The sequence below is a fragment of the Gopherus evgoodei genome, unplaced genomic scaffold (assembly GCF_007399415.2).
Source record: "Gopherus evgoodei ecotype Sinaloan lineage unplaced genomic scaffold, rGopEvg1_v1.p scaffold_35_arrow_ctg1, whole genome shotgun sequence".
Lineage (NCBI taxonomy): Eukaryota > Metazoa > Chordata > Testudines > Testudinidae > Gopherus > Gopherus evgoodei.
This window is the reverse complement of record NW_022060027.1, coordinates 4,473,553-4,493,059: the sequence shown is the minus strand read 5'-3', so window position 1 is coordinate 4,493,059 and position 19,507 is coordinate 4,473,553. Positions and strand designations below refer to the sequence as shown.

General features: G+C 63.4%; 1 protein-coding gene across 2 annotated transcripts in view; it reads right to left on the bottom strand.

Annotated features, from left to right (window-relative positions):
- Positions 1-2,596: 2,596 nt before the first annotated feature.
- TTYH1 (tweety family member 1) overlaps positions 2,597-19,507 on the bottom strand; it is a 30,059-nt gene continuing 13,148 nt past the window's right edge. The window contains exons 3-14 of one of the 2 annotated variants that reach the window (XM_030544838.1): positions 15,266-15,377; positions 12,666-12,886; positions 11,818-11,913; positions 11,271-11,343; positions 9,499-9,574; positions 9,311-9,366; positions 8,800-8,892; positions 8,609-8,701; positions 7,370-7,512; positions 6,792-6,917; positions 5,246-5,324; positions 2,597-3,831 (exon numbers count right to left, since the gene is read on the bottom strand). In XM_030544838.1, the coding sequence (XP_030400698.1) occupies positions 3,748-3,831; positions 5,246-5,324; positions 6,792-6,917; positions 7,370-7,512; positions 8,609-8,701; positions 8,800-8,892; positions 9,311-9,366; positions 9,499-9,574; positions 11,271-11,343; positions 11,818-11,913; positions 12,666-12,886; positions 15,266-15,377 (1,252 nt within the window). In that variant the 3' untranslated portion in view covers positions 2,597-3,747. The remainder of the gene's footprint in view (positions 3,832-5,245; positions 5,325-6,791; positions 6,918-7,369; positions 7,513-8,608; positions 8,702-8,799; positions 8,893-9,310; positions 9,367-9,498; positions 9,575-11,270; positions 11,344-11,817; positions 11,914-12,665; positions 12,887-15,265; positions 15,378-19,507) is intronic. The other variant, XM_030544839.1, reaches the window with a different exon arrangement.

The following is a 19,507-nucleotide window of genomic DNA, read 5'->3' as shown; positions in this document are numbered from 1 at the left end:
AGGCACGGCCCCCCACAGCTGCTAGTGGCTGCGGTTTGCTGTTCCCGGCCAATGGAAGCTGCGGGAAGCCGCGGCCAGCACGACCCTGCGGCCTGCTCCCCCTCATGCAGTTCCCATTGGCCGGGAACAGCGAACCGCGGCCACTGGGAGCTGCGGGGAGGCCATGCCTGCGGATGGTCAACGTAAACAAAATGTCTCGTGGCCGGCCAACAGATTGCCCTGACCGGCCATGTGCTGAAGGTTGCCGATCCCTGTGATAGAAAGTAATTGTAGATTTTTCTACAATTGTTTCAATTGTTAGACAAAGGAAATGCAGTAGATCTCATCTACCTGGGTGTCAGTGAGGCATTTGGCACAGTTCCACATGAGAAATGATTAGTTAAATAGAAGAAGAGGGGGATTAATATGAGAAGTGAAAGGTGGATAAGGAAGGGGTTGAAGGGGAGCCAACAATGGGTCACCTGAAAGGTGAACTGTCAGGCTGGAGGGAGGTTACTAGTGGAGTTCCTCAGGGATCGGTTTTGGGACCAGTTTTACATTTTTCTTACTGACCTTGGCACAAAAAGGTGGGCGTGTGCTAATAAAATTTGCGGATGACACAAAGTTGGGAGTATTGCCAATACGGAGGAGGACCGGAATATTATACAAGAAGATCTGGACGACCTTGTAAACTGGAGACCCCCTCATACCCAGAGAGAGTGAATGTGAAAGGATGGGAAGGGAAGTTGGGAGTAATATTAAATAGGGCTCCTGGGTGCTTTCTGTGGTTCTGGGAGGGCAGTTGGGGCAGGGAGCCAGGACTCCTGGGTGCTGTCCCTGGCTCTGGAGGAGGGGAGTGGGGTCTCGTGGTAAGGGCTGGGAGCCAGGACTCCTGGGTCCTCTCCCTTGCTCTGGAGGAGGGGAGTGGGGTCGAGTGATGAGGGCAGTGGGGGCTAGGAGCCAGGACTCCTGGGTTCTCTCTCTGACTCTAGAGGAGGGGAGTGGGGTCCCATGGTGAGGGCTGAGAGCCAGGACTCCTGGGTTCTCTCCCTTGCTTTGGAGGGGAGTGCAGTCTAGTGGTGAGGGCAGTGGGGGCTGGGAGCCAGGACTCCTGGGTTCTCTTCCCAGCTCTGGGAGGCATGTGGGGGTTAGAGTAAGGGGCTGGAAGCTAGGACTCCTGGGTTCTATCCCTGGCTCTGGGAGGGAGGTGGGAGCCACGACTCCTACGTGTGATGGTGGCTGACCTGCTGCCAGCATTTCCCAAAGCTTTGGGCCTCAGCTGAGCACTGACAAATCCATCCACTCCTGGGGTGCTCGGCTACTAACACTGCATTTAGACTTGATGCAAGTTGCTGCCGGCATTAATCTCCCTTCGAATTTCTTTCTCCCCATAGTTTTTGTTTCCTGGCTGTAATAAAACGTTTGCTCAGGATCTGTGACAGGGATCACACACACACACCCCCCGCCCATCGCCAAGGCTGGTGAAACATGGACATCACAACGCAAAGACATTGCTAATTGCCCCGCGAAGAGGCTACCCGCAAACCCGCTCGTCCCAGCCGCTTGAAATTCTGGAAGGAACTAAAACCAGCTGCCGAGAATGTTTTTCTCTGGCCAGGTCTACGCTACAGACCGATACCGGTATAACTACATTGCTCGGGGAGGGTGTGTGAAAAATCCACACCCCGGAGCGACGCAGTTACGCCCACCTAACCCCCGCTATGGGGCCAGAGCGAGTGGCCTCCCAGAGGGGGCTCATGGAGGCAGCCAGGCGGGCTGGAGGCTCAGAGGTGCAGCCCCAGGAGGTGGTGGGGCCTGAGGGCCTAACCCCAGAGAGTGAGTCTGACTCTCGGGGGGGCTGTCACACCAAAGGACTCCCAGGGGCCATAGGAAGCTGAACGAGAAAGGGGCCTAGAGCTCGGAGGGTTGGCCAGGACTCCTGGGTTCTATCCCGGCTCTGGGAGGGGAAGGGGTGGGAGCTAGGGCTCCTGGGTGTGATAGTGGCCAAGCAGATGCCAGCTTCCCCCTGCCCCCCACCATGGGCTATGGAGTGTTAACAGCAGGGACCAGCCTCCACGTGCTCCCACCCAAAGGGTGGCCCCCACTGGGGGCAGAGGGGCATTCAGATTCAGGGGCCCCTTCAGCCTCAATTCTGGGGCCCCGTTTGTGTCAGTCATGATATGGATTGGCCTCACGGGGCAGCGGCTGAACTCATTTAACCTGGGGCCGGGTGGGAGCAGCGCCCCCTAGAGGAGAAAGGCCCCATTCCCTGCCCCCCTGAGCCAGCCAGTCCCTGCCCTGGGGCTGGATGGGAGCCGGCGCCCCCTAGAGGGGACAGGCCCCATGCCCCATTCCCCACCCCCGAGCCAGCCAGTCCCTGCCCTGGGGCCGGATGGGAGCCAGTGCCCCCTAGAGGGGAAAGGCCCCATGCCCCATTCCCTGCCCCCCTGAGCCAGCCAGTCCCTGCCCTGGGGCCAGGTGGGAGCCAGCGCCCCCTAGAGGGGAAAGGCCCCATGCCCCATTGCCCACCCCGAGCCAGCCAGTCCCTGCCCTGAGGCTGGATGGGAGCCAGGCCCCCTAGAGAAGAGGCAAATCAAAGCGTGCACGCAGCTCCCTGTAAAATAAAATTTCCCTTTTATTTCTCGTTCCGCTGGATTGAAGGCTCGTTAGTGGCCGAGGCTCTAATTGGGACGGCAGGCGGGGTCCTCCCCCGAGCTCGTGCCAGTCACCTCTCTCCTCTGCCTACAGGTCTCTGCTCTACAGCCTGGGGGCCGACCCCTGCAGCAGGGGGGTTAGATGTTAATTGGGGCTGGTGCCCGGGGCTGGCCGGGCCCCGTGTTGCTGCTGGGCTCACTTGTCTGGTTGGCCACTGCTCTCTCTTCTGGTCCACTCGTTCGCTCTCTCGTTCCCTCCTTTTCGGCTATGCTTTTTCACTCCTTCGGTCCTTTACTCTTCCTCGTCCCAACCCCTCTCCTGTTCCTCCGTTCGCTCCTTTTCCATCTTTTTTCCCGCCTGCTTTCGCTCTGTTTTTTTCACACTTCATTCCTTCACTCTGTCTCTTTCACTCTCCCTTTCAGTTCAGGCTTTGATTTCTTTTCTTTCATTCTCCTTTGTTCTTTTCCCACTCATCCATCCGTTCATTCTCTCCTTCCACCTTTCGCTTCCTTCTGGCCTTTCATTCTTTCCCTCCTCCTTCTTTCACTGTTTTTTCACACTTTTTCCTTCCCTCTTTCTCTCTTCATTCTTTTTTCCCCACACATTCCTTCTCCTTAATTTATTCTTTCAACTCTTTTTGCTCATTCATTCATTCGTTCATTCATTCTTTTTAATTTCTCCATTCTTCCCCCCATCCATTCACTCTACACTTTCACTTCTTCTTTCCTTCCCTTTCACTCTCATGCTCCTTCCCTCCTCTGTTCATCCTTTCTGCTCTCACGCTCATACTTCCACTCCTCCATTCATCCTTTGTGCTCTCTCACGCTCATTCTTCCACTCCTCCATTCATCCTTCTGCTGTCCCCATTTTCTCCCCCCTGGGATTCTTATGGGGAAACCCTCCTCCTTCATCCCACCCTCCCTTCTCAGGGGCACAGACCCCTGGCATCAAACCCAGATAGACGGAGGGATGGGTCAGCAGGGGGTGGCCGGGGGGGGGGCAGCCCCGGTCTCTCTCCTTCCCCCCGTTTGGTTCTGTCGGGCCCAGCAGCACTCGGCCGTGGGGGGCAGCCGGTCCATGTGTTAGTCAGGGGTGGGGGCCGTGGGTCAGATTCTAGGTCAGGAAGTCCATTCGGTATCGGGGGCCCGGTTCCTCTTGGCTGGCGCCGACATAAGATGCCTGCATGCTGGGTGAGTACTGGGGGGTTGGGAGAGATGGGAGAGATGAGAGACAGGTGGGTGGGATAGACTGGAGGGGACGACGTGATGCTCTGTACCTCAAAGCAGCCTCCTGGGACCCCAGCGTTCACCCTGGGTTGGGATTAGGATGTTTGGTATCATCATCTGAAGGCCTGTCCTGTTGGGCTGCGTGTCTTACCATTGTGCGGCAAGTTACAAAGTTTTGCTCTCTGTGTGCGACTGATAATGTGTTGTGAGATGGGGAGGTTGGGGACCCTATCCCTGCCCATCCTGCTAACAGGAGCGGCACCAGGATTTCTGGCGCCTTAGGCAGAATTCGGGGGGCGGCATTTTGTGCGCTCCCTACGGGGCTCGCGGGAGCTTCCGGTTCCATTCCCATTGCGCCGTCGAAGAAGGACCCTCTGCCGAAATGCCGCAGGTGACAGCGGCCGTCATTGAGCTGCTCAATTGCCTGCTGCTGTTTTCCAGAGCACGTCGGCAGAAGGTCCTTCTTCGGCGGCGCCATGGGAGCGGAACAGGAAGCTCCCATGCGCCCCGTGCGGAGTGCACAAAATGCCACCCCCCGAATACTGGCGCCCTAGGCGACCGCCTGGAGTCGCCTAATGGAAGCGCCGGCCCTGCCTGCTAATAGCCATTGATGGGACCGATCCTCCAGCAACTTATCTAGTTCTTTTCTGAACTGCTCGACCAATGGGGGCTGCCTGACCCGTGCGGATCTTTCTAGCAGCTGGAAGCAAGTATGAAAAAGGGACCAGGACGTCCTCACTTGGCCTCTCTCCTCCCCCATCTCCACACCCAGAAAATGGTCCGGAAGACAAAAGCTTTGAGCTAGAAAGACTGGTCCCAGGCTGGAAGGGAACCCGGCCTGCGTCGGGAGGAGCTGCGAGCTGCCTGTTAGAGGGAGAGGTTGTTCGATTCAAATCTTGCTCAGACGGTTACACTGAGACGCGTTTCTAGTTTTATTTCTTAGGTAACTGACTCCGCTGCCGAGAGTCACTGACTCTCCGTCTTGCTGGAGTTAATAAACCTGATTGATGTTTTACCCAAACCAGCATGGATCCACTCCCCCTTTTGCCGGAACGGCAAACTAACTAATTAGCTTGCACCGTCCGAGGGAGTGCCAAGCAGTGGAAGACGGAGTATTTCTGGGGTGCCAGGCTGGGGCAACTGGCTGGGGTCCCTCTCTGAGAGGTTCAGGGAGCCGTCATGCTGTGTTGTTGGGATGTGGGGGGCTGCACATGCTGCTGGCTGAGTAATCGCTGCACCTACAGGGGGTTTGCAGCTCGTCACCGGGGTGATACTGAGACACCCCAGGCCAGTGAGTTAAGGGGGCACGGCGGTCCCACAGTGCCAGGTTGTGATCCTCCCTGCCTTAGGAGTGGGGGCACAGGCTGGGAAGGGGGGAGACTTACCGAGGGGGGCGGGGAGTGCCGGTCGAGGAGGGGCACGCTATCATATCGAGGACTGCCACTGAACGAACCGCTTTGATTCCTGCCGAGGAGAGCGAGACGGGTGCTAGCGGGGGGGGGCTCCTGCCCCCCATCTCCAAGAGCCAGGCCCCCGAACTGGAGTATATGTGACATCACTGTACCCACATCTCCCCACCCCCACCCTGAGTCTCTGCTCGGTCGTCGAACCCAGGGCTGCCCACTGGTGATGGGGGCGGGGGGCAGAGAGAAACAGCTGGATGTCTTGGTTTAATTGGAGGTGAAGTGGGGCGGGAATCTATTTAAGATTCCCAGGCCAGCCGGGATACCAGGGCCCATGGCTTTGACCCAAGGCAGCAGCCGGGATACCGGGCTAGAGGGGCCCATGGCTCTGAACCAGGGCAGCAGCCGGGATACCGGGCTAGAGGGGCCCATGGCTCTGAACCAGGGCAGCAGCCGGGATACCGGGCTAGAGGGGCCCATGGCTCTGACAGGGCAGCAGCCAGGATACCGGGCTAGAGGGGCCCATGGCACTGTCGCGGGGCAGCAGCCGGGATACTGGGCTAGAGAGGCCCATGGCTCTGAAGGGCAGCAGCCGGGATACTGGGCTAGAGGGACCCATGGCTCTGAACCAGGGCAGCAGCCAGGATACCGGGCAAGAGGGGCCCATGGCTCTGTTGCGGGGCAGCAGCCGGGATACCGGGCTAGAGGGCCCCATGGCTCTGTTGCGGGGCAGCAGCCGGGATACCGGGCTAGAGGGGCCCATGGCTCTGTCGCAGGGCAGCAGCCAGGATACCGGGCTAGAGGGGCCCATGGGTCTGATTTGGTCTGAACAGTCCTAGAGGCCCATCCCACATTAGCTGGTATTGTTATAATTAACCCTTGAGTTCTGGGCAGAGTAAACCCAGAAACAACAGGAGAGTGGTGGTGGTGGTGGGGGGGTGTTGCCATATGCCCCCCAGTGGTGGCTCGGGGGATAGCTTTAACAGCAGAGAGGGACAGAGATTGGCTGGAGGGGTGTGTATGGGAGGTCGGGGCCCACTGATGGTTGGGGAGCGTCTCCTGGACTGCCCCCCACCCCATCCATCAAGGCAGGACAGGGGGCAATATGGAGGAGGCACCCATCATTGCCAGGCCCAGCTCAGCACCGGGGCACCTGACCCTTAAGTCCCAGGCAGGATGGGGTCTGGTGAGTGCAGGCGCAGCTGAGCCAGAGCTGTTGCAGGGGCCGGTGGGGAAGGGGACGGTGGGATGGCTGGGGGACAAGACTGATAGATTCGGGAATGAGGGAGAGAGGGAACGGAGGGAGGGGTACCTGGGAGGGGATGGATGGATGGGGTGTAATGGGGATGGACGGGTGCTTGGATGGACAAACGGAGAGACAGATGCAGTGGGGACAGAGAACCACAGCGGGGCCAGCTGGCTGGTGGGGTGGGACAGACAGACACAGGGTGGGGAGCGAAGGATGGACGCCCAGCACCTGCCGGGCCCTGGCTGCAGTCCATGGGAGGGAGAAAGGGGGGCTACTCACATGTACTGTGAGACGGGGGCGTTGGAAATGGGTGGGGCCGAGAGGCGCAGGCTGGAGCGGGGCGGGGGGCTACGTGCCTGAGGGGTGAAGGGGTCGTCATCCTCCGTGTCCTCGTACTCCGTGTCCCTGCCAGCCGGAGGGGAGGGGGTGTTGGTGGGGGGGCTGCTTGGCGATGCCCCCCCATGACATGTTCCCTTGCCTGCCCCCCAGATGCCCCGCCCACCACGACTGTCCCCGCCCCCTGTCCAGATGCCCCGCCCCTGCCAGAACCCCCCTTTCCCCCAGCAACCTGCTGCCATGCCACAACAGGCCCCACCCCCACTGCAAGCAGTCCCGCCCACCCCAGATGACCCGCCCACTCCCTCCACTCTGAGAAGCTCCACCCACCTGCCCCAACCATCCCCATCCAGCACCTCAGACGCCCCGCCCCACAATGTGAGTGGCCCCACCCACCACAAATAACCCTGCCCCCTCACCCCAGATGTCCCGCCCCCTATACCTGCCTCCTCCCCACCCCTTGCTCTCCGCTTGGCTCCACCCAATCAGAGACCCCGCCCCCTGCACCGTGCCCCGCCCACCTGCTGTGGAACCTCTCCCAGGCGCGGGGCAGGCTGCAGACGGCCATGGTGAAGGCGAGGGCCGAGAGGAGGGAGAAGAGCAGCAGGAAGAGCAGCCCCTCCATGCCGTCGTAACAGAGCCCCTTGAGCGCATCCACGTAGTCCTGGGGGAGAGACAGCGTCACCGGCTCGCAGGGGGCGGAGCCTAGGGGCTATCACAGCCCAGGAGGGCGGAGCCTGGGGAAGCTACCACAGCCCAGGGGGCGGAGCCTAGGGGCTATCACAGCCCAGGAGGGCGGAGCCTGAGGAAGCTACCACAGCCCAGGGGGCGGAGCCTAGGGGCTATCACAGCCCAGGGGGTGGAGCCTAGGGGCTATCACAGCCCAGGAGGGCGGAGCCTGGGGAAGCTACCACAGTCAGGTTTGGGGGGGTGGGCGTGGGGGCGGAGCCTGGGGAAGCAACCAGACCTGGGGGGGATGGAGCCTGGGAGCTACCACAGCCTGGGGGGGAACAGCTTGGGGGAAACTACCACAGTCTAGTGGGATGGAGCCTGAGGGGAGCTACCACAGCCTGGTGGGGGGGTGGACGCAGGGACAGAGCCTGGGGAAGCTACCACAGCCTGGAGTGGGGGTAGGCGCGTAGGTGGAACCTGGGGAAACTACCACAGCCTGGGGGGGAACAGCTTGGAGGAAGCTACCACGGCTCAGGGGGGTGGAGCCTGGGGAAGCTACCACAGCCTGGTGGGGGGTGTGTGTGGGCGCAGGGGCAGAGCCTGGGGAAGCTACCACAGCCTGGACCGGGGGTAGGCACGGAGGTGGAGCCTGGGGAAACTACCACAGCCTGGGGGGGAACAACTTGGGGGAAGCTACCATGGCTCAGGAGGGTGGAGCCTGGGGAAGCTACCACAGCCCAGGGGGTGGAGCCTGAGGGGAGCTACCACAGCCCGGCAGGGGTAGGGGGGTGCAGGAGTGGAGCTTGGGGAAGCTACCACAGCCTGGAGCAGGGGTGGGCACGGAGGTGGAGCCTGGGGAAGCTACCACAGCCCCGTGGGGCAGAGCCTGAGGGGAGCTACCACAGCCCAGGGGGGGTGGAGCCTGGGAGCTACCACAGCTCAGGGGGGGTGGAGCCTGGGAGCTACCACAGCTCAGGGGGGTGGAGCCTGGGAGCTACCACAGCTCAGGGGGGCTACCATAGCGGGGGGAATCCTGCCAGAGGGGGGCCCAGCCGCGGGACACCCCCCGGGGGGGCCGGAGCCGATACCTTGTGAAGTCCCCGGCAGTTGAGCAGCGCGACCAGCTGGTGGAAGTTGCTCTCCGTGGAGTTCAGGGTGCCCTGCACAGAGACCAGGTTCCTCTGGGGGAGAGAGAGAGAGAGGAGGGGATGGAACCCAGGCGTCCGGGCTCCCAACCAGTCCCCCCACCCCCTGGCTTTAACCCCTAGCCTGCACTGACCTCTGCCGCAGGGAATTGTGGGATAGCTTCTCTCTCCAGGCCGTGCAGCTGGGAGTGGATGCTGGACAGCGCCCGCTGCGACATGGTCAGCCTCTGGGGGGGTGAGAGCAGGATTGTGGGGCGCAGACGGGGGAGGGGTGCACCCCCCCGGCTCCCGCCCCAGGAGCTGCCGGTCAGCAACAAACCAGTTGCACGGCGGTGTCTGGCGCCCTCTAGTGGTGAGTTCAGGTAGCAGTGTAAGAGCCCCCCCTTAACTGCCCCCCAGCCCTCCTGGTGCCCCTCATTCCTGCCCTGCAGCCCCCTGCCAGCCCAGCCCTGGGCTCCCCCTAGCTCTGCTAGTGCTCCTCACTCCCGACTCGCAGCCCAGCCTGGGGTCCCCCGCCCCACACACTCAGCCCCCAGAATCCATGGCCCAGGCCTCCCTGCTGGTGGTGCTGGCGTGCTCCTACCCACCAGGCCCAGGGCCGAGCCCCAGAGAGCTTGGTTCACGGGTGAGGTGTTGGGATCTCACCTGCTGGAAGGGGTTCGGGACGTCCTGGCTGCAGGTGAGATAGTACTGGAGGATTTCTGCCGGGGGGCAGGGATGGGGGGTGAGAGAAGGAAGGGGTTAATAATGGGCCCCTCTAGTCTGGTCTCCCCTCCCCCACCCCCATCAGACCCATGGGCCCATCTAGCCCAGCCTCCTGCCCCGGTGCCTACCTGGGCTCAGTTCTGTCTTGGCCTGGGTCAGGTTCAGGACGAAGCCATCTGGGTCAGAGCAGAAATCGCTGAGTCCCTTAGGGAGGGAGGGAGTTATTGTTACTGATGCAGGGTGGGGGGAATTGGTTGGATCACAGAGACCCCCTTGGGTGCTGCCAACTGATGTGCCAAGACTACTTCTGTCCCTGCTTTCCCTGCCAGCTCAGGACCCCAGCACCCTGTCTTGCTGAGCCAGCCACGCCCATCTGCTCCAACACAGACCCAGGGTCTCACCTGAACTCACCCCCAGAGCTGCAGGTTTACCTGAAAGCAGCTCACAGACGTGTTTCTGTCTTTAACACGCAGATGCCCAGCTCCCAAAGGAATCCAAACCCGAAATAAACCCGTTTTACCCTGTATAAAGCTTATGCAGGGTAAATTCATAAATTGTTCGCCCTCTATAACACTGATAGAGAGCTATGCACAGCTGTTTGCTCCCCCAGGTATTAATACATACTCTGGGTTAATTAATAAGTAAAAAGTGATGTTATTAAATACAGAAAGTAGGATTTAAGTGGTTCCAGGTAGTAACAGACAGAGCAAAGTGAATTACTAAGTAAAATAAAATAATCCCTGCAAGTCTGGGTCTAATAGAGTAAAAAAACCGAATACAGATCAAATCTCACCCTCAGAGATGTGCCAATAAGCTTCTTTCACAGACTAGACCCATCCTGGTCTGGGCCCAATCCTTTCCCCTGGTACAGCCCTGGTTAGCTCCAGCTCAGATGGAAGCTAGGGGATTGCTCATGATGGCTGCAGCTTGTTCTGTTCCACCCACTTCTAGATCTTTGGCCCAAGGCGGGAATCCTTTGTCCCTCTGGGTTCCCACCCCTCCTTCTCAATGGAAAAGCACCAGGTTCAAGATGGATTCCAGTTCAGGTGACATGATCACACGCAGGGCCGGTTTTAGCAAGTGCAGGGCCTGATTCGTACTCACCCGGCGGCGCTCCAGGTCTTCGGCGGCACTTCGGCAGCGGGTCCATCACTCGCTCCGGGTCTTCGGTGGCACTCAAGGACCCGCCACCGAAGACCAAGAGCGCTGCCGGGTGAGTAAAAATTAAAAAGGCGCCAGCGTGGGGCCCTCTTAGGCGTGGGGCCTGATTCCAGGGACTGGGGCGAATCGGCCTAAAGCCAGCCCTGATCACATGTCCTGTGAGACCCCCCAAGCCCTCATTCCTCCCAGCCTGACTCACAGGAAGGCACCTGCAACCAGAGCCCTCCACAGTCAATTGTCCTGGTTGCTGGGAGCCATCAAGATTCCAAACCACCTTTAATGGCCCCCACTTTGCATAATTATAATAGGCCCTGAGAGTGATAGTTCATCTTTCTAGTCCCAGATACAAGAGTGATACATTCCTACAAACAGGATGGCCATACTCAGTAAATCATAAGCTTTGTAATGATACCTTACAAGAGACCTTTTGCATGAAGCTCTGCCGGTGCCCCTCACTCCCGACCCACAGCCCCTGCTAGCCCAGCCCTGGGCTCCCCCCACAGCCCTGCCAGTGCCCCTCACTCCCGACCCGCAGCCCCTGCTAGCCCAGCCCTGGGCTCCCCCCACAGCCCTGCCAGTGCCCCTCACTCCCGACCCGCAGCCCCTGCTAGCCGAGGCCTGGGCTCCCCCCACAGCCCTGCCGGTGCCCCTCACTCCCAACCTGCAGCCCCAGGAGGCAGTGATCTCCTGGCGAGAACGGGGCTGAGACCCACAACCGCCCCCCAAGCCCTTCACTCACCACAGCTGCTGCCATCTCCAGCCCCAGGGAGCCCCAGCTCAGGATGAGAACGAAGAAACTCATCACAGTCATTCTGGGGGGTGGGGGGAGACAGTAGAGTCAGCATCTGGGAAAGGCCCAGCTCAGACCCTCCCCCAACTTGTGGGGCAAAGAGAAACAGCCTCTCAACCCAGCCCCTCCCAGAGCCGGAGAGAGAACCCAGGCATCCTGGCTCCCAGCCGCTCCCTGCTCTAACCACTAGACCCCATTCCCCTCCCAGAGCTGGGGAGAGAATCCAGGCATCCTGCTCCCAGCGCCCCGCTCTGCTCTTACCACTGCACTGCATTCCCCTCTCACCACAGCCCCCCAACTCCATGCCCAGGCAGGGGGGCTGTGAAGCAGGACTAGGGGAGGTGGGACAAATGGGGAGGTTGCAGGGAGGAGGGAGGGATCTGTGGGGGTGGTGAAGGGAAGAGGGGGGCCTGTGGGTGGAGAGAGGAGGGGGCGGTGGGGGGGATCAGGTCCCAGTGAGTGCAGGTGCCCCACCCGCCAGGTCCCCCCAACTCACCCGACCACCAGCCACTTGCTCTGCTTGCCGAGCCCCAGCAGGGTGAAGAGGCAAATGACCAGGTCCAGCAGCAGCAGCAGGAGATACGCCAGCCACCTGCGGGGGAGGGGTGAGCCCAGGGTGAGCCCAGCCCCCTCCTGCCGACCCCCCCACCAGCCACCTGCGGGGGAGGGGTGAGCCCAGGGTGAGCCCAGCCCCCTCCCGCCGACCCCGCCACCAGCCACCTGCGGGGGAGGGGTGAGCCCAGGGTGAGCCCAGCCCCCCGACTCCAGAATCCCCCACCAGCCACCTGCGGGGGAGGGGTGAGCCCAGGGTGAGCCCAGCCCCCTCCCGCCGACCCTGCGACCAGCCACCTGCGGGAGAGGGGTGAGCCCAGGGTGAGCCCAGCCCCCCCCACCAGCCACCTGTGGGGTAGGGGTGAGCCCAGGGTGAGCCCAGCCCCCCGCCGACCCCGCCACCAGCCACCTGCGGGGGAGGGGTGAGCCCAGGGTGAGCCCAGCCCCCCGCCGACCCCGCCACCAGCCACCTGCAGGGGAGGGGTGAGCCCAGGGTGAGCCCAGCCCCCTCCCGCCGACCCCCCCACCAGCCACCTGCGGGGGAGGGGTGAGCCCAGGGTGAGCCCAGCCCCCTCCCGCCGACCCCCCCACCAGCCACCTGTGGGGGAGGAGTGAGCCCAGGGTGAGCCCAGCCCTCCAACCCCCCCACCAGCCACCTGCGGGGGAGGGGTGAGCCCAGCCCCCCTTGCCCCCTCCATCCCCTGCCCCCCACCCATCACCCATGGGGGAGGGGCAGCTCTCTGATCCCCCCCCGCACCCGCCTGTTCCCGCCCGTCTCCCCCCTGGTCTCACCTGTAGTCCTCCAGGAAGGCCAGGCCGTGGGCCAGCTGGCTGGGACTCCTCCCCAGGGCCCCCCAGAAGGGGAGACCCACCAGGATCTGGGCCACGGCCTCGGTCTGGCGCCGCGTGTTGCGCACGACAGCCACGAACTCGATGCGGGGGGCCAGCGCCTCCTCCAGTTGCGTCAGGTCCCCCCCCACAGCCCCCGACAGCAGCCCCAGCGTCTGCCGCACCTAGGGGGAGGGGCCCGGGTCGGGTGCATGGCGCACACGTGTGTCACCATCACACCTCCCCCCAAAATGTGTGTGTCACCGTCATGCCTCCCCCATGTGTGTGCCACTGTCACGCCTCCCCTCCACGTGTTGAACACTCTCACTCCTCCCCCATATGCGTGTGCTAGTGTCATGCCTTCCCCACACGCATGTGTCATGGTCAAACCTCCCCACACACGTGTGTGCCACCATCATGCCTTCTCCATATGCCTGTGCCACCATCTCGCCTCCCCCACGTGTGCCATTGTCACGCCTCCCCCACACGTGTGTGCCACTGTCATGCCTTCCACACACACATGTTATGGTTGCGCCTCCCCCCACACGTGTGTGCTGTCACCCCTCCCACATGCCTACCTGTTGCCACATGCCTCCTCACGTACTTCCCCCACATGTGTACACAGTGTCCCCGTGCAGGCTGGGGGTCAGGACACGCGGAGGGGGCATAGGGTGGGGGAGTTGCTCCCTGGGCAGCTAGCAGGGGGTGCAGTGAGGCTCTGGGAGGTTTGGGGGGCTGTGGGGAGTTGGGGGCAGGGGGCTCGGGGGCCTCACCAGCGTGTCCACGCCGTGCAGCATGTGGTTGGTGCTGGGGCCACAGTGGGAGGTCAGAGGTCAATAGGGGGCATGGGAGGGATGGGGGCATGGAAGTACAGGGGGCACGGGGCAGTGGGGGGTACAGGAGGGAATGGGGGGCACAGGGAGGCTCACCAGGGTGTCAGTGCCCTGCAGCATGAGGTTGGCGATGGGCTGGGGCTCAGGGGGAGGTAGGCGGCAGTGGGGGGCACAGGGGTATATGGGGGGCACAGGGGTATATGGGGGGGCTCACCAGCGCGTCAGCACCCTGCAGCATGAGGTTGGTGTCAGGGGCTGGAGGGGGCAGCGGGAGGTAGGGGGCAGTGGGGGGCACAGGAGGAAGTGGGGGGCAGTGAGGGGCACAGGCGGGCACGGGGGGACTCACCAGCACATCAGTGCCCTGCAGCGTGAGGTTGGCATTAGGGACTGGGGCGCAGGGGGAGGTAAGGGGTACAGGGGGGCATAGGGAGCAGTGGGGGGCACAGGGGGGCACAGGGGGCTCACCAGCACGTCGGCACCTTGCAGCGTGAGGTTGGCGTTAGGGGCTGAGGGGGCAGCTGGAGGTAGGGGGCAGTAGGGGTCACGGGGGCAGTGGGGGGCACGAGGGGCTCACCAGCTCGTCGGGACCCTGCAGCGTGAGGTTGGCGTTAGAGGCTGAGGGGGTAGCTGGAGGTAGGGGGCAGTAGGGGTCACAGGGGCAGTGGGGGGCACGGGGGGCTCACCAGCTCGTCGGCACCCTGCAGCGTGAGGTTGGCGTTTGGGGCTGGGGGGCAGCGGGAAGTAGGGGGCAGTAGGGGACAGAGGGGGAAGTGGGGGGGCAGTGAGGGGCACCGGGGGCTCACCAGCACGTCGGCGCCCTGCCGCTTGAGGTTGGCGTTAGGGGCTGGGGCACAGGGGGAGGTAGGGGGTAGTGGGGGGCAGGGGAGCAGTGGGGGGCACAGGGGGGCACGGGGGGCTCACCAGCACGTCAGCACCCAGCAACGTGAGGTTGGCATTAGGGGCTGGGGCGCAGGGGGAGGTAAGGGGAACAGGGGGGCACAGGGAGCAGTGGGGGGCACAGGGGGGCACAGGGGCCTCACCAGCACGTCGACGCCCTGCAGCGTGAGGTTGGTGTTTGGGGCTGGAGGGGCAGCAGGAGGTAGGGGGCAGTGGGGGCACAGGGGGGCATGGGGGGCTCATCAGCATGTCGGTGCCCTGCAGTGTGAGGTTGGCATTTGGGGCTGGAGGGGCAGCGGGAGGTAGGGGGCAGTGGGGGCACAGGGGGGCATGGGGGGCTCACCAGCACGTCGGCGCCCTGCAGCGTGAGGTTGGCGTTTGGGGCTGGAGGGGCAGCGGGAGGTAGGGGGCAGTGGGGGCACAGGGGGGCACGGGGGGCTCACCAGCACGTCGGCGCCCTGCAGCGTGAGGTTGGCGTTTGGGGCTGGAGGGGCAGCGGGAGGTAGGGGGCAGTGGGGGCACGGGGAGCTCACCAGCACGTCGGCGCCCTGCAGTGTGAGGTTGGCGTTTGGGGCTGGAGGGGCAGCGGGAGGTAGGGGGCAGTGGGGGCACAGGAGGGCACGGGGGGCTCACCAGCATGTCGACGCCCTGCAGCGTGAGGTTGGCGTTTGGGGCTGGAGGGGCAGCGGGAGGTAGGGGGCAGTGGGGGGCACAGGGGGGCACGGGGGGCTCACCAGCACGTCGGCGCCCTGCAGCGTGAGGTTGGCGTTTGGGGCTGGAGGAGCAGCGGGAGGTAGGGGGCAGTGGGGGCACAGGGGGGCACGGGGGGCTCACCAGCACGTCGGCGCCCTGCAGCGTGAGGTTGGCATCCAGCAGCGCGGCCGTGGCCTGCCCGACCCCGTCGTTTGTCTCGCTGTTCCCGTAGAAGCCGATGCCAATTCCTGCACTGGGGGGGGGCACATGGGGGGTTGGTACCAGTGGGGGGAGCAGTCCCAGCGCCCCCCCAGCTCAGCCCCATCCCACTGGAGCTCCAGCCCCCTGGGCAGCCTCAGGCTTGGGGGCAGGGGAGTGACCATGGGGCAGCAGCTGGGGAGAGCGGGGGGGGGTGATTGATAAAGGCCCATGAGCTTCTTAGCATAGAGAGGTGAGGGGGGGCAGCCGGGGGGCGCCGGAACCAGCCAGCCTGGGATCCCGCCCCCCCTCACACCACAGGCCCATCCAGCTGTCACTCCCCCCTGCCCCCCCCCCGGAGCAGCTGGTTCCTGACAGCCAGACCCGCCCCCCACCCAGCTATCAGCATGTGGCGGGGGGGGGGTAATTACAGCCCTGTGGATAACGAGACACCCCTCGAGCTCCGGGGTAACAGCCGCTGATCAGCCCCCCACGGACTGTCCTGGACCCCTCAATACCCCCATACATCCCAACCCCCCCATGCTCCCCCAGACTCCTCCATCCCCCCATAGCTCCCATCCCCCCACACCCCAGACCCCTCCATCCCCCCATAGCTCCCACCCTCATACACCCCCAGATCCCTCCATCCCCCCATACCTCCCAGCCCCCCACACCCCAGACCCCTCCATCCCCCCATAGCTCCCACCCCCATGCACCCCAGACCCCTCCATCCCCCCATACCTCCCATCCCCCATACACCCCAGACTCCTCCATCCCCCCATAGCTCCCACCCCCATACACCACAGACCCCGCCATCCCCCCATACCTCCCATCCCCCATACACCCCAGACCCCTCCATCCCCCCATAGCTCCCATCCCCCCCACCGCAGATCCCTCCATCCCCCCATAGCTCCCACCCCCCCCACCCCCCAGACCCCTCCATCCCCCCATACCTCCCATTCCCTCCACACCCCAGACCCCTCCATCCTGCCATACCTCCCATCCCCCACCCCCCAGACCCCTCCATCCCCCCATAGCTCCCACCCTCATACACCCCCAGATCCCTCCATCCTCCTATACCTCCCAGCCCCCCACACCTCAGACCTCTCCATCCCCCCATAGCTCCCACCCCCATACACCCCAGACCCCTCCATCCCCCCATACCTCCCAATCCCCCCCACGCCCCAGACCCCTCCATACCCCCATAGTTCCCATCCCCCCACACCGCAGATCCCTCCATCCCCCCATAGCTCCCACTCCCCCACCCCCCAGACCCCTCCATCCCCTAATAGCTCCCACTCCCCCACACCCGACCCTTCCATCCCCCCATACCTCCCATTCCCTCCACACCCCAGACCCCTCCATCCCGCCATACCTCCCACCCTCATACACCCCCAGATCCCTCCATCCCCCTATACCTCCCAGCCCCCCCCACCTCAGACCCCTCCATCCCCCCATAGCTCCCACCCCCATACACCCCAGACCCCTCCATCCCCCCATACCTCCCAATCCCCCCCACGCCGTAGACCCCTCCATCCCCCCATAGTTCCCACCCGCATAAACCCCCAGACCCCTCCATCCCCCATACCTCCCATCTCCCCACATCCCAGACCCCTCCATCCCAACCCCACCCCTCCTTCATAAATCCCCAGACCCCTCCATCCCCCCATGGCTCCCATCCCCCCACACCCAGACCCCTCCATCCCCCCTACCTCCCAGCCCCCCCACACCCCAGATCCCTCCATCCCCCCATAGCTCCCACCCCATACACCCCCAGGCCCCTTCATCCCCCCAGACTCCTCCATCCCTACCCCACCCCACCCCATAAACCCCCAGACCCCTCCATCCCCCCATAGCTCCCACCCCCCATACACTCCAGACCCCTCCATCCCCCCATACCTTCCACCCCATACACTCCAGACCCCTCCATCCCCCCATAGCTCCCACCCCCATACACCCCCAGACCCCTCCATCCCCCCATACCTCCTAACCCCCCATACTGCCCCAGATCCCTCTATCCCTCCATAGCTCCCACCCCCACACACTGCAGACACCTCCATCCCCCCATACCTCCCATCCCTCCCCACCCCAGACCCCTCCATCCCCCCATAGCTCCCACCCCCATACATGCTCAGACCCCTCCATCCCCCCATACCTCCCATCCCCCCATGCCCCCATTCCCCTCCATCCCCCCATACCTCCCATCCCCCCCACACTCCAGACCCCTCCATCCCTCCATAGCTCACACATCCATATACCCTCAGACCCCTCCATCCCTCCCATCCCCCCATGCCCCCTTTCCCCTCCATCTCCCCATAACTCCACCCCCCATTCACCTTCATCCCCCATTCCACCCCTCATGTCTCCATCGTCCCCCAGACCCCTCTATCTCCCTCCCATTCATACACCCATCCCCCACCCCATGCCCCCATCCCCCCAGACTCCTTCATCCCCACCCCCCATGTCCCATCCCTCTCAGTCCCCACCCTCTTGTACCTCCCAGCCCCTCCTCCTGCCGCCCTCCCCCCTCCATCCATCTCCCCCCCCCCGCCATCTGTCTGTGTTTGGGCTGGCTCCCAAAATCCTGCTGCCATGGCAACCGCCCCCTCCCCGCGGGGGAGGCAGCCCCATTCTCACGGTAATGAGGCCCCTTCCTTGCAGGGCAGGAGCGATGGGGGGGGGGATCGGTGCGGGGGATGCCAGTTTCTTTCCCCATTACCAAGCCAAGCTGGGTGGGAGGGGGGCAGGGAGAGAACCCAGGTGTCCTGGCTCCCAGCCCCGCCCCCTCTAACCACTAGACCCAACTCCCCTCGGTAGCAATGGGGCCGGGCGCTCTGGGGTTTGGTCCCTCCCCGTCCGCGGCCCGGCTGCTCGGGAGCCGGCCTGGGTCTGTGCGCAGGGGAGTTGGGCTCCTCTCCCCCCAGCCAGCCCCCTGGCACACAGAGGGGCCCATTGTCTGCTCCTTGAATGGCCCCAGGCTGGGGTCTCAATGGGGCCCTTCTCCCCGCAGCCTGGCTCATTCTCAGGGGGGTGCCAGTGACCCCCAGCGAGGGGTGGGGTGGGGCTGGGATGATGGGGGAGCGACCCAGTAAACCAGCCCGGAGAATAGAGAGTCTGGTGAAATTCACCACAGTGTGAAGGGAGTGGTGTCTAGTGGTTAGAGCAGGAGGGGCTGGGAGCCAGGACTCCTGAGTTCTCTCCCCAGCTCTGGGAAGGGAGTGGGGGCTAGTGGTTAGAGAGAGGGGGGGCTGGGAGCCAGGACTCCTGAGTTCTCTGCCCAGCTCTGGGAAGGGGAGTGAGGGCTAGTGGTTAGAGTAGCGGGGCTGGGAGCCAGGACTCCTGGGTTCTCTCTGTGGCTTTGGGAGGGGAGTGGGATCTAGTGGTTAGAGCGGGGGGGGGGGGAGCCAGGACTCCTGGGTTCTCTCCCTGACTCTGGGAAGGGGAGTGGGATCTAGTGGTTAGAGCGGTGGGGGCTGGGAGCCAGGACTCCTGGTTTCTCTCCCTGACTCTGGGAAGGGGAGTGAGGGCTAGTGGTTAGAGCAGGGGAGCTGGGAGCCAGGACTCCTGGTTCTCTCTGTGGCTTTGGGAGGGGAGTGGGATCTAGTGGTTAGAACAGGGGGGTTGGGAGCCTGGTCTCCTGGGATCTCTCCCGGGCTCTGATGCGGGAGGGGGACTGGCTGCGTTTTTGTCCCATGAACTTGGCTTTCTGCCTTGGCGCCCGGGGTTGGGAAGTTTTGTTTCCCATCCTCCCCCATGTGGCAGTGAAGGGGGGGAGGTTGGCAAGCGGGGGGCGAGAGGACCATGCGGGGACCCAGCCATGGTGGAACAAAGAGACAAAGGAGCCAGGGGACCCTGGCCAGGGCCGGGGCCAGAGGGAGAAAAGGGACCTGGCTTCCTATAGTGCTGGGAAACAAGCAGCTCTTTATGGCAGCTGGGGGGCAAGGGGGTGGGGGGCACCGACAGCCAGTGCCAGACAAAGCCAGGACAATGGGGAGTCTGATGGGCCCAGGGGCAGGCGGGCGGGGGGGGGGGGCCAGAGAGAATGAGAAGGAGGGGGGAGGAGGAGGGGGGAGAAATGTGGGGGAGGGACAGGGGAGGACAGATACCAACCTCAACAGCCTCCTCAGCAAAGGCTTAGAGAATGGTGGGGGGGCAGGGTCTGGCTGGCTCAGGGGGGCAGGGAAT